Source organism: Bidens hawaiensis, unplaced genomic scaffold, assembly GCF_021521415.1.
Source record: "Bidens hawaiensis isolate Kalapana, Puna unplaced genomic scaffold, B.hawaiensis_p1.1 tig00005935_1, whole genome shotgun sequence".
NCBI classification, from domain to species: domain Eukaryota; kingdom Viridiplantae; phylum Streptophyta; class Magnoliopsida; order Asterales; family Asteraceae; genus Bidens; species Bidens hawaiensis.
In genome coordinates, this window is record NW_027491390.1 from 1,023,343 (window position 1) to 1,035,896 (window position 12,554).

General features: G+C 34.3%; 2 protein-coding genes across 2 annotated transcripts; both read left to right on the forward strand.

Annotated features, from left to right (window-relative positions):
* The first annotated feature begins 373 nt into the window (after positions 1-373).
* LOC143631036 (uncharacterized) lies at positions 374-3,034 on the forward strand. Its single transcript, XM_077099900.1, has 3 exons — positions 374-505; positions 597-802; positions 2,578-3,034. Exons 1-3 carry the CDS (start codon positions 413-415, stop codon positions 2,870-2,872), a joined length of 594 nt encoding a protein of 197 aa, XP_076956015.1. The 5' UTR covers positions 374-412; the 3' UTR covers positions 2,873-3,034.
* A 6,611-nt stretch (positions 3,035-9,645) lies between these two features.
* Positions 9,646-12,284, forward strand: LOC143631055 (receptor protein kinase-like protein ZAR1). The gene is made up of 2 exons (XM_077099914.1): positions 9,646-11,125; positions 11,609-12,284. The coding sequence occupies exons 1-2, from the start codon at positions 9,646-9,648 to the stop codon at positions 12,253-12,255; spliced, it is 2,127 nt and encodes a 708-aa protein (XP_076956029.1). The 3' UTR covers positions 12,256-12,284.
* Positions 12,285-12,554: the final 270 nt, after the last annotated feature.

The following is a 12,554-nucleotide window of genomic DNA, read 5'->3' on the forward strand; positions in this document are numbered from 1 at the left end:
TGGTATGACGCGCAAGTTAATGAGTGAATAAGTTGTTAAATGTTTCAGAAAATGACTAATTCTAACCCGTCGTTTAATTTGTGTACGTTGACCCATTCTATGGTTTCGTTAAAGCCATGGTAATGTTTATGTGGACACCCCCTTAACGTTGTTGATGTTATGGAGTAGCTGTTAACAAAGTAACGAGCTTGGCATGATAAAATGTTTTAGTCACACTTTTTTTGTTTATTTAAAGTCTACCTAATTCACCACACGCCAAGTTAATGAGTGAATAAGTTAAAACTCGACTGACAAAACTCTAGTGACAGTCTAAAACTATGATAGTGACTTGACGTTTTAACCGACCTGACCAGAACAGCCAGCCTGTAGTCAGTACTCTTTATCTTCACTGCACCAGCAGCAGAGCTCATTAATGGCTGTCTCAATCTCTGTTATCGTCGTCGTCATCTGTCTTCACGCCTTAGCCTTCGTTCTCGCAATAGGCGCCGAACGACGTCGTAGCACGGTACTCAATTCTCTCCTTCGTAACATCAACATCAACATCTCTAACTAATTTAAAACCCTAATTATTTGTTTATTAATTAATTAATTAATAGGCGAAAGTAGTACCGGATCAGTATGACGAGTCCGATTACTGCGTGTACGATTCCGATGCGTCCACGGCGTACGGCTTGTCGGCGGTTGGACTGTTGCTGATTAGTCAGACGGTGGTTAACGGCGTTACGAAATGTTTGTGTTTTGGTAAAGGTTTAGTGAGGGGTAGGTTGAGGAGTATGACGGTTTTCTTCTTCGTGTTGTCATGGTGAGTTTTGTTTGTTTTTTTATTTAGTTGATCGTTTTTTCGGGACGGTGTTGTAGAACGCGATAATCGCTAGTCGGGTGGTGGGATACTGACTAGCGATAAATTTACATATAAATGTTCAAACATAAACAAAGCCTTGTGAATTTTGTGAATTTTTTAGTTTTGACTTCTATGTATTAAGTTAACACTTCACGGTTGAGTGTGAGCTGAGCTTTGGCTCGTTTAAGGTATTAAACTAGCTCGAGCAGAGCTTAGGCTTGTTTATGGTTTTTCTCAAAATATATAAAAATAATAATATGTGTATTTAAATTAAGTAGTTAATAAGAAACGAACGAAGCCTGAGCTTGAAAAAAAAACTCACGAGCCGAGCTCGAGTTTTCGCAAAAAGAGCTGAACTAGAGCTCGAGCCCTTGTAAGTCAAATGCAGCCAAGCTCAAGCTCGGGCTCGGCTCGTTTACACAACCAACGCCGGATTGATTTTAAAAGAAAACTGATCAAAGTTCCGATTTGGGCTATTTTTTGACTGATTTGACCGCATCGACTAATGTCAATGATTAGCAACAAAAAATAAAATCAGTTACTCGCCAACTAGCGACTAGTTGTAATTGATGTTTTCATCACGGATAACTGACTTGGAAATGATGTTTTCAGCTGTAAACTTTGATCTTAACAATAATCATAAAGGGTACGAGTGACAATATGATCGTAACTGATTTGGAAATGGTTGTTTGATTATGATTTCATGATTGAAAGAAAGTTTGTATGTGTCATGTGATTGAGGCTAGACTGTCAATTTTTGTCACTTTCTAAATGCTGGTCTGCACATGGAGTCTGCAACTATATTTTTCACTTACAACTTAAAGCATGTATTATTAGCTTGACAAATCATAATATGAAGCACAGCTTAGTTAAGAGTTAAGACTTAACTTAGTTACCAGTAACTTACTACTTACTAGCTTACACTACTGCTTACCAGTAACTTCTAATTTCTCAATATTAACCTACCGTTGATGATTTATCTCCCACTGATGAGTAGTATCTTTCTGTTGATCTCATTTGCCACTGCTCAGTAGTAACATCGCATAAGGTCCCTTGTTAGGAAACACCACAGGGTTTTTAGTAGGGGTCTTCAAAAATTGTTGAAACCGACCGAACTGCCCAGTTGGCCTTGTTATGAGTAGTACAGTTCAGTTTAGGATTTGAAAAACCAGGTTTCACTATTCAGTTTACGGTTTGGAACCGGCTGGGAAAACTGAACCGGTCGAGATATTAATAAATAAAAATATCTTTTTTATTTATTAATTTTAATTAAAAATAATTCTTTTCGCTTATATAAATCTAAGAATAATAATATACGTGTAAGTTTTTTGTTTATAATACACATACATTATTAGTTTAACTGATTTCGTACTATTAAAAGTAAACCCTTTATTACTTAAAAGATAAAGCGTTTTATCTTTTTTTAATTCTACCATTTTACTGAACTTTTGAAGATCCTTGATACGAGTCTATGCTAAAATATTCCGGCCCACACGCCAAAACTGAACAATGTTGGCCCGTACGGCTATACTAATCTACATTATAAACAAAATATGTATTTCATTGATAATATCTTCAAGCTATAACCTATGATCTGTATCAATGCGGCATATCTTCTAACCAAAATCTAAAATAACATGTGTATGGTTTGAGGGTATGAGTTGTATTTGTATAATTAGAATTCAAAACGTATATAAACTGATTTACTAATTGTTACTCTTTGAACATGTGAACAGGGTGAGCTTTCTTGGGGCAGAAGCATGTTTGCTTGCAGGATCTGCAAAAAATGCTTACCACACTAAATACCGTGGCATTTATCGTGGTAACAAGCTGTCGTGTGAAACCCTACGCAAAGGCGTGTTTGCTGGCGGTGCCGCCTTGACATTTATCTCAATGGTAGCATCGATCGTGTACTATGTGGTCCATTTGAAGGTGGATACGGGTGGATGGGAAAAACATGAAAATGGACTGTCTATGACGTCTTTAGAGAATCCGGATCATGGTGGTGCGGGTCGGTTTGAAAGGCTATAATTTCGTTAATATTATCATATTGTAGAAAAGTAAGTATAAATATACAACTCCTTTTATATGTTTTATATGTAAAGGTTTTAAGTCCCTGCTTCTTAAGACACTTTCAATGGGTTAAACATGAAAAGGGTTGGATTGGGCTGGAACACTAAACATGAAAATTAGGGGATTTCATTAACTGTTGAAAATTTTAAATTCAAAACTGACATAACTAATCAAACTGAAACAAGTCGGCCTGTTTGCCTAGTTTGAGATCAAAATGATCAAGTTCACAGTTAGGTTTTGGTTGGTTAGCGACTTAGCGGTATGGCCTAGTTTGGAACTTAGAACCGATCCTGTAAGCCTAACCGATTGTTTAACTTTATATTTATATATTTTATTTTCGTTTTTAGCATATGTAGTTATGTATAACAATAATAATCATGAATTGTCTTCAATCGGTTAAAAGAAGTTAATATTTGAATGAACACACTATTGGTGGGTGATAAGAGTGACAGAATGTGGGAATGATGTCAAGTCCTCATGCCCCTTGTCATGGGCGGCACATGTGCTACAATGGCTAGGGCAAAAGGTCGTGATCCCATGAGAGTGAGCTAACTCCAAAAACCCGTCCTTAGTTTGGGCTGCATGTTGCAACTCGCCGGCATGAAGCTGGAATCACCAGTAATCATTGGTCATATGGCGGTGAATCCATTCCTAGGCCTTATACACACCGCTCATTGTAAAACGGGGCCATTTGGACGAAAGCTTAAACCGCCAAATCAACTGGTCTTCCCCACTTGGCTCTTAATAGGTCCAGACATATCAACCCATTAAACTCTATTGTGAAAACACAAGAAAACCTTGATCGAAAAAGTTTGTCTACAAAATTTTATATTTAAAAGTAAATATACACATCAAAATATAAAAAAAAATCCAATTTTTTTTCTACACAAATAAGGTATGGAGCCAAAAATGAGTCGTGTAAATGTTTTAAGCAGGTTTTCATGTTTTTGGAAACTTCCCTGTTGGCTTTTTCACCCTGTTTACACAAAAAACAATACATCACTGAATAAAAAATATTATCAGGTTATGGACAGCATGTCAAAAATATAATAACCAATAAACTATTTATTCAACCTTTTCAAAAATATTATACAACAATAAATAATGTTATTAAACTAAAATTTGTACAAGTTGATAGGGATCAATATTTGGGGTTTAGGAGTGAGTTTAAAATTTTAATACATAGAAATAAGAGTTAAATAATATTTTCCTCAATTAATTGCCCAACGCGTTTTTAAATATTATTTCTATTTCCTTAGTGAAATAATCACCGAGTGAGTTGGGCCAAGCCGTACTCAAGCTCAACTAAGCTTAAGCCTAGCTTGTTTTGACTTACGAGAGCTTGAGTTTGAGCTCTTTAAGTTCGAGCTCGACTCGTGAGTTATTGTTTCAAGCTCGGGTTCAACTCTTGAGTTGTATTTCAAGCTCAGACCTGGTTCGTTTATTATTTATTAATTAATTAATTTATATACGTATTTAATTATTTTCATACATTTTTGAGAAAAAACCTTAAATGAACCAAAGCTCTGCTCGAGCTTGACTACGTAGTGTGAAATTATTACATTAAAAGTCCAAAGTAAATAAACAAGGCTTAACGAACCCAAACGAGTTTTGGCCTAATAACTAAACGAGTTTTATTTGAGGCTCGGGTTTGAATCAAGCTCAAAAAAGCTCGGCTAATTTCACACTTTTTAATCAATCCAAGTTTCAGTAATTCACGAACGGCTCGACTCGTTTGAAACACTGACATATTTAGTAACCCCTAGGAGCCATCACAAACGGCTATTTTCCAAAAACAAGTGTACATAGTCCTTACTTTGGTTTGGGCCCACACAGCTAAACGGTCTTTCTGGCTTGGTTGGATTGTCCATTATCATCCCTCGTGTGGTTAGCATATAAAAAACAATCTCTGGACCCGCAGGCTTAAAAAGATCAAGACCGTTGGTTTTTATTACCAAATGTTGTTTATTTGTTTTGTCGCTTGATTACTAAACTAAGGATGGTGGTGTTATCATGAAGCAGGTCAAATTATTAAATATTATTATTATTATTATTATTATTATTATTATTATTATTTCAATGGCATATATAATTGGCTACGTTGTATTCTAGTTGTAGTTGTGTTTTGTTACTTTGTAGGTGGTGGATTGAAATTAAGAATCGTTACGTGTTATTTTAACATAATGTGTTAACTAGGTTAGTATCACGTGTGATATACGGGTTGAATAAATTATATTTTGATATTAATAAATGAATATTAAGATTTATAAAGACGAATAAATTACAAAAGAAAGAAAATCATGATAAAGTTATCAAAAATCTAAAAAAAATTGTTTAGATATAATTGGGCATGCCTAGCTGGTAACACCTGATTTATATAAGAAAATAATATCATTAATCAAATATTTGATTCATAAATAGTATAAAAAACAAATGTATTAATATGTTTTTCATATAAAGTCTTTCGGGATACATCACTACTCAAACGAAACTTGGTCCTATTGAAAAAGTTTGTAGTGATGTGTCTGCTTATGTTAGTAACATTAAATTATACATGTTTGATTTACAAACAAAATATGAGAAACTACCAAAAATATGATCAGGTAATTATAATAATTGGACAACCCAAAATAATCTTAACAAAAAAAAGTTACTCATGCTAGACGATGAAATACATATAATTATCCATAAATGGATACATCTATTTATTTTACTTATATTCTCTTTACAAGTACGTTAACTTTGCGGATAAGTTAGTTACACAAATAAGAAGTAATGTATATGTGTGTGTGTGTGTAACACCGTTTCGTTTATGATATAAAAACGACAAATTATTACACAGTTCATTAGTTATATAAACAAAGTAGACATGTTCTACAGATGCATCATTACCGATTCTCAAAATTAGTCATAATCATAACATTTACATCGAATTTATTAAGTTTGAAAGTCTCATCAACTTTTTCCCCAATTTGAAAATTACATGGGAACCCTATGGGTTCAAAGATCCATTGATATGAGCAAATTTAACATAATCATCAATAAAAACACGTATATAGTGATAGAAATTAGAAAATACTGTTTAACAAATTTAATAGTATTGTAAAAAATTTAAGACGTTAACCTAAATTATCATATATTCAACCAAAATTAAAAAAAAAGTAAACAAATCTTAAACCTTAGAGGTTTATTATCGAGTTTTGAAGAAATCATGAAGTATTTACCAATAAATTGACGTAACTGAGATTTTGATAAATGGAATAGCATGAGATTATGCGATTGATTTCTGATTCTTCATATACGATTTCAAACTGTAATTTTTTGTGTTTGATTTCATTTAGCGAGAAAGGCAATTACGCCATATATGATTTAGGGAGGCACGGAAAGTTAGCATGTGTGATAAATTATATGGAAATTAATATAATTTTTTTTATAACAAAGGGTTAGTTATGGGATACCCATTTATCAATTTTGATTATTTTTTTTAAGAAAAAGAGTTTTAATGATTGAAAATAAAAACTTGCAAAATTACACAAATGTATACATATATACTCTCTTTCACTACATTTGATTATATATTTAATGCATGATGTATAATTGTTTATGTGATTCTCACAATTTTCTACTTCAAATTAGCTTTGAACTAGACACTTGTATATATAATATGATAAATTATAAAGATTATTGTCATATTGAAATAATAAAACTGAGCATTGATTGTTTAAGCTAAGTCCTTAATCTTGTTTTTTTAAATAATGATGATGATTCATGGAAGAATTATATGCACTCATGTGAGTCATGCCCGGTGAAGATACTTTCATTCTTGGAGTCTCAAAAATTACAAAAATATTACCTTACAATGTTACACAATTATTATTAGTTATTACTAAATAATTAATTCATAATATAAAGGGCATATTTAAAGTAAGAGTCGGTTACAATCTATTTACCAATTTTGATTATCTTTTATTTAATAATTGAACAAAAACTTGCCAAGTGGCATAAATATGGTGAATTAGATGCCAAGTGGCACAAATGAAAATTTTTTATTATAATAGTAGATTATATCTAAAACGTAACAACTACTAATCATGTCGTTTGTATATTCTGTAAGCAACCTAAAACAAACACACGATTGTTAATAGTATTAACACAAACCAAGCTACATCTTGATAATGGGTAAACGAGCAACATGTTGCGCCTCTATCCCCTTTTGAATCGCAAAGCCTATTATACTAAATATCAATCCTTGGTTCCTCGGGCTCTGCGAGTCACTGTGGACCACCTTCTGCACATGCTCCAAAAAGTGAACCGCCTCGGGAGCTAGGGATCCAAATGTGTCGAAGGCAAATGGAATGAACACTTGCTGAATTTCCAAACACGCTGCCTCATGCTTAGCAACCTTCCTAGATTTCGTCCCCAAAACCGCATGTCCCGGAACGAAGCCACTGTCTCTCAGCCCCATCAATGGGGACACCCCAGGGAGGTCGACACACGCATGATTACCCCCTGCGTTGATGTTCACTTAACTATTGATTAATATGTTAGATTCCGCCCTAAAACAAAAGAGTTGATGTTCACTTAACTAATGATTAACATTCGCGAATCAAAATTTATTTATTTTCATTCGTTTGTATATACATTTAAGTTTGTTTGTTTTTTGGTCTGTTACACTTCAGTGTAGTTTTATGATTATAACCTAATAATATTTGGAGTAGTTTTATTAAACTTTTGGTCTTAAGGGTGTTCACGTTTACCTTAAATTGGTATTCACTCGTTTACACCCCTTCATCTATGTTTATTTATTTTCGTTCGTGAACCATTCATTTGTATTATTAACGAACAACCATAAACGTATTCCTTTTCTTAACAAATGGACACATCGAAGTAAAAGTCGTTTGTTTAATTGTTCATGTTAGATTGGTTCGGTTAAAGTTAACGAACGCGTTCCTAAATTCTCCCCTAGCACTTGGTAGTTGGTAAGGCCTCTTGTAGCTGTCATATAATATGCCTATTAATTTATACAAAATCATAAGTATAATCTACATGACTCTTAAATCTAGTTAATTGAATGGTCGAGTGCTTCATACATTTTTTACTCTTCAAGACACCACAATTTAATTTACTCATCAAGGCTAGCTATTGCATGCTCACCAAATAAACCTTCCTTTATACTCCCTTAAAATTGATAGCAACATTATCCATCATCATTATTAATTATTAAAAGCTTATAAATATCGGATGATGATCAAACCCTAAAATATTGTAATCTCAAATGTTTGTTCTGAAATCATAATTTGCAAGATTTATGTAACTATTTTCAAAATCTTTAACAAAAATAATCTCAAGAAAATACAATCTCTGTTAAGCAATTAGTATTTTTTAGGGGTGGCAATCTTGATTCATGGGTTGAATGGGCTGTATCAAAATGTATAATATAGGTCAGAATGGGTCAAACTAAAAAAAATGATTGAAACGGGTCAAAATGGGTTGACATTTCTCGGGGTTTTTTTAATGGAACGAGAAAAACGAAGAAAACTTTTTGGTATTTTTACTTTTTAAGTTTTTGATTTATATTTCGAGTTATAATTTTTTAATTATGTTTTTTGAATTTTTTGGTGATGGGTTTTGAAATGGGTTGAGATTTCAAAACCCTTCACCAAAAAATTCAAAAAAAAATAATTAAAAAATTATAACTCGAAATAAAAATCAAAAACTTAAAAAGTAAAAATACCAAAAAGTTTCCTTCGTTTTTCTCGTTCCATTAAAAAAACCCCGAGAAATGTCAACCCGTTTTACCAGTTTCAATCATTTTCTTTTTTTAGTTTGACCAATTCTGACCCATCTTATACATTTTGATATAACTCATTCAACCAATGGGTCAAAATTGTTACCCCTAGTATTTTTTTCTACATATTTCATCTCACTTTCTAAAACATGGATTAAATTTAAGAAACTTACTTCTTACTCCCATCAGTCCCATGTTTAGTGATTCACTATTTATTCTATTAAACACATAGTGATGAGGAATATTATAGATAAATCTTTTTAGCTTATATAGAAAAGAGGTATAAGAATCCAAAACCCATAATATAATCACATGATAAAAAGTGTGATTATTTATATTCATTCCTTTGTAAATACACTTTTTTATAAAGAAACCTATCAACTCTAAAAGGTTGGCCTATTACTAATAAACTATATTCCCAATGTCTTGCAGGCTGAAACCAACTTAGACTTTTACTTTTCCCAATGCTTTCCACACCTCCAACAAAGTCCATACTCTCACACACTTATTCACACACAACTTTCTCTCACACTTCAAGATTCCACAACTAAACCTTGTTTCTCATATCAAAGGTAAACCCTTAATTCATCAAAAATTTACATCTTTAAGGGTAAATTTGTAATCTTTACATGATATCATGCAACCATCTTTTGTTCTTCCAATTTTCTTGATTTTTTAAAGATTCTACAATTCCTGCTAAACCCTGTTTCTCATTTCAAAGATAAACCATTTTATTCATCAAGATTTTACATTTTGAAGGGTAAATTAGTAATCTTTACATGATATTATGCAACCATCTTTTGTTCTTCCAGTTTTCTTGATTTTCTTGATTTTTTGAAAAATTCTTCAATTCCTGCTAAACCCTGTTTCTCATTTCAAAGTTACACCATTTATTCATCAAGATTTTACATTTTGAGGGGTAAATTAGTAATCTTTACATGAAATGAAGCCACCATCTTTTGATCCTTTTGTTCTTGAAGTTTTCTTGATTTTCTTGATATTATGCAACTCCCATTTCATACTCCATGTAAGTTGCTTAAATGATGAAGGATACACTCTGTTGACTTTCAAACAGTCAATCACACAAGACCCAGATGGGTCTTTAACCAACTGGAACTACTCTGATGAAACCCCTTGTTCATGGAATGGCATTGCATGTAAAGATCAAAAAGTTGTTTCTGTTAGTATCCCACAAAAGAAGCTTCTAGGGTTTATATCACCTGTTCTTGGGTCTCTTACTGAACTTAGACATGTTAATTTAAGGAGTAATAAGTTCATGGGTGTCTTACCTTTTGAGCTTTTTAATGCCCAAAAGCTTCAAAGTTTGGTGCTTTATGGCAATTCTTTATCTGGGTCAGTACCAAATGACATTAACAGGCTTGTTTACCTTCAAACCCTTGATTTATCAAGCAATTTGTTTAATGGGTCACTACCCATTTCACTAATTCAGTGTAGAAGGTTAAGGAGTCTTGATTTGAGCCAAAACAACTTTACCGGGTCGGTACCGGATGGGTTCGGGTCCAGTTTGGGCTTTCTTGAAAAACTCGACCTTTCGTTTAATATGTTCACGGGTTCGATCCCGAAAGATTTGGGAAATTTGTCTAATTTGCATGGGACTGTTGATTTGTCTCATAATATGTTTAGTGGTTCAATCCCATCTTCACTTGGTAACCTTCCGGAAAAGGTTTACATTGATCTCACTTACAACAACTTAACCGGCCCGATACCACAAAACGGGGCGTTGGTGAACCGTGGGCCGACTGCGTTTATTGGAAACACGGGGTTATGTGGGCCTCCTTTGAAGAATCTTTGTAACCCGAATGACGCGAGCTCACCGTCTTCGTTTCCGTTCTTGCCCACGAATAACCCGTCGGAGGTTCAAGAAACGGGCCGAAAAGGGTTGAGTAAAGGTGCTGTGGTTGCTATAATTGTTAGTGATGTAATTGGGATTTGTTTAATTGGTTTGATTCTTTCGTATTGTTATTCAAGATTGTGTCTTTGCGGTAAAAAGAAACGTGGGTATGATAAAGGGGGGAGTAAGCGTCGAAACGAGTGTTTATGTTTTAAAAAAGATGAATCGGAGACGTTATCCGAGCACATTGAGCAGTATGATCTTGTGGCATTAGATGCACAGTTAGGGTTTGATTTAGATGAGTTGTTAAAGGCTTCGGCTTTCGTTTTGGGGAAAAGTGGAATTGGGATTGTTTACAAAGTTGTACTCGAAGACGGGGTTACTTTCGCGGTTAGAAGGTTGGGTGAAGGTGGTTCTCAAAGATTCAAAGAGTTTCAAACCGAAGTCGAAGCAATCGGGAAGCTAAAGCATCAGAATATCGTAAGCTTGAGGGCTTATTATTGGTCTGTTGATGAGAAGTTGCTGATCTATGATTTTGTCCCGAATGGTAATCTTGGCACCGCGATTCACGGTAATTTTCTAACTTTCAAATCTTGATTTAATACATTCCCTTGGGTGGGACTTTTGGGTGTAAACGAGGCGAACCGCTCGTAAGCTACTCGAGATCAGCTCTCTAGAAGCTGGTTTCAAGTCGAGCTTAAACGAAACCGAGCCTGACCTTCACATATCAAGCTCGAGCTTGTTTGCGAGCCTATATTATGATCTATGTAAAATTTATAATTATTAGTATATGTGTGTGTCTGTATATATAATTAAATAATTATTAATAAATAAATAAATAAACGAGCCTAGCTCGAGTTTGAAAAACTACTTAAGACTCATGCTCGAGTTTTAGATATAGATCTCTAAACAAGTCGAGTTCGACACGTCTACACCCCTTATTTTGATATCACATTATCCGAATAGTATACGTTCTAGCAGTCGAATGTGTTTTTGTTTAAAGTTGTAATAATATACAAACGCCCATTAAAACGTTGTGCATTGTTGTTTTCAGGGAAACCCGGTGTGCCATCTTTCGTGCCGCTTTCATGGACCGCACGTTTAAGGATAATAAGAGGAACGGCTAAAGGTCTAGCCTATCTTCACGAGTTCAGCCCGAAAAAGTATGTACATGGCGACCTAAAACCGTCAAACATCTTACTTGGTCTAAACATGGAGCCCCAAATATCTGATTTTGGTCTTAGCCGCTTGGCTAATATAGCCGGTGGTGGCACCCCGGTGCTTCAATCCAACCGAGTAGTCTCAGATGTTGCAACCACGACAACCGCCACATCAGCTTCAGCTTCACATGCTCCAATCTCTTATTATCAAGCACCCGAGGCGTTTAAGGTGGTGAAACCTTCGCAAAAATGGGATGTTTACTCTTTCGGTGTTATTTTGTTAGAAATGATCACAGGAAAACCGCCCGTTGTACAAGTGGGTCCGGAGGAAATCGATCTTGTTCATTGGATTCAGTTGTGTATTGACGAAAAGAAACCGCTTTCGGATGTTTTGGACCCGGGGTTAGCACAGGATGTGGATAAAGAAGAGGAGATAATCGCTGTCTTAAAGATCGCGATCGGGTGCACTCAAAGTAACCCTGAAAGAAGACCATCAATGAGACATGTGGCTGATGTTTTGGACAGATTGAGTCAAGATTGAATGAAAGTTTAACTGAGTGTTGATTTTGTGTTTGATTTGTGAACAGGATTGAAGTATTGGGTTGGTTTTGACATGTTTGGAAAGTGGAAGGGTGTGTGGTGTACATCTGGTGAAAGATGGTAGAAAATGCATTGTTTTGTTTTTGTTTTTGTTTTTGTTTTTGTTTTTTTATGCATATCAGTTGGATTTTTGATTTTAATATTTGATGTATATTTTGGGGAAACAAATGTGGTGTCATTGGTCTTGATGATCCATTCTCCTTTTGACTTTGTGGTTTTCTAATTGTCTTGATTTGTGAA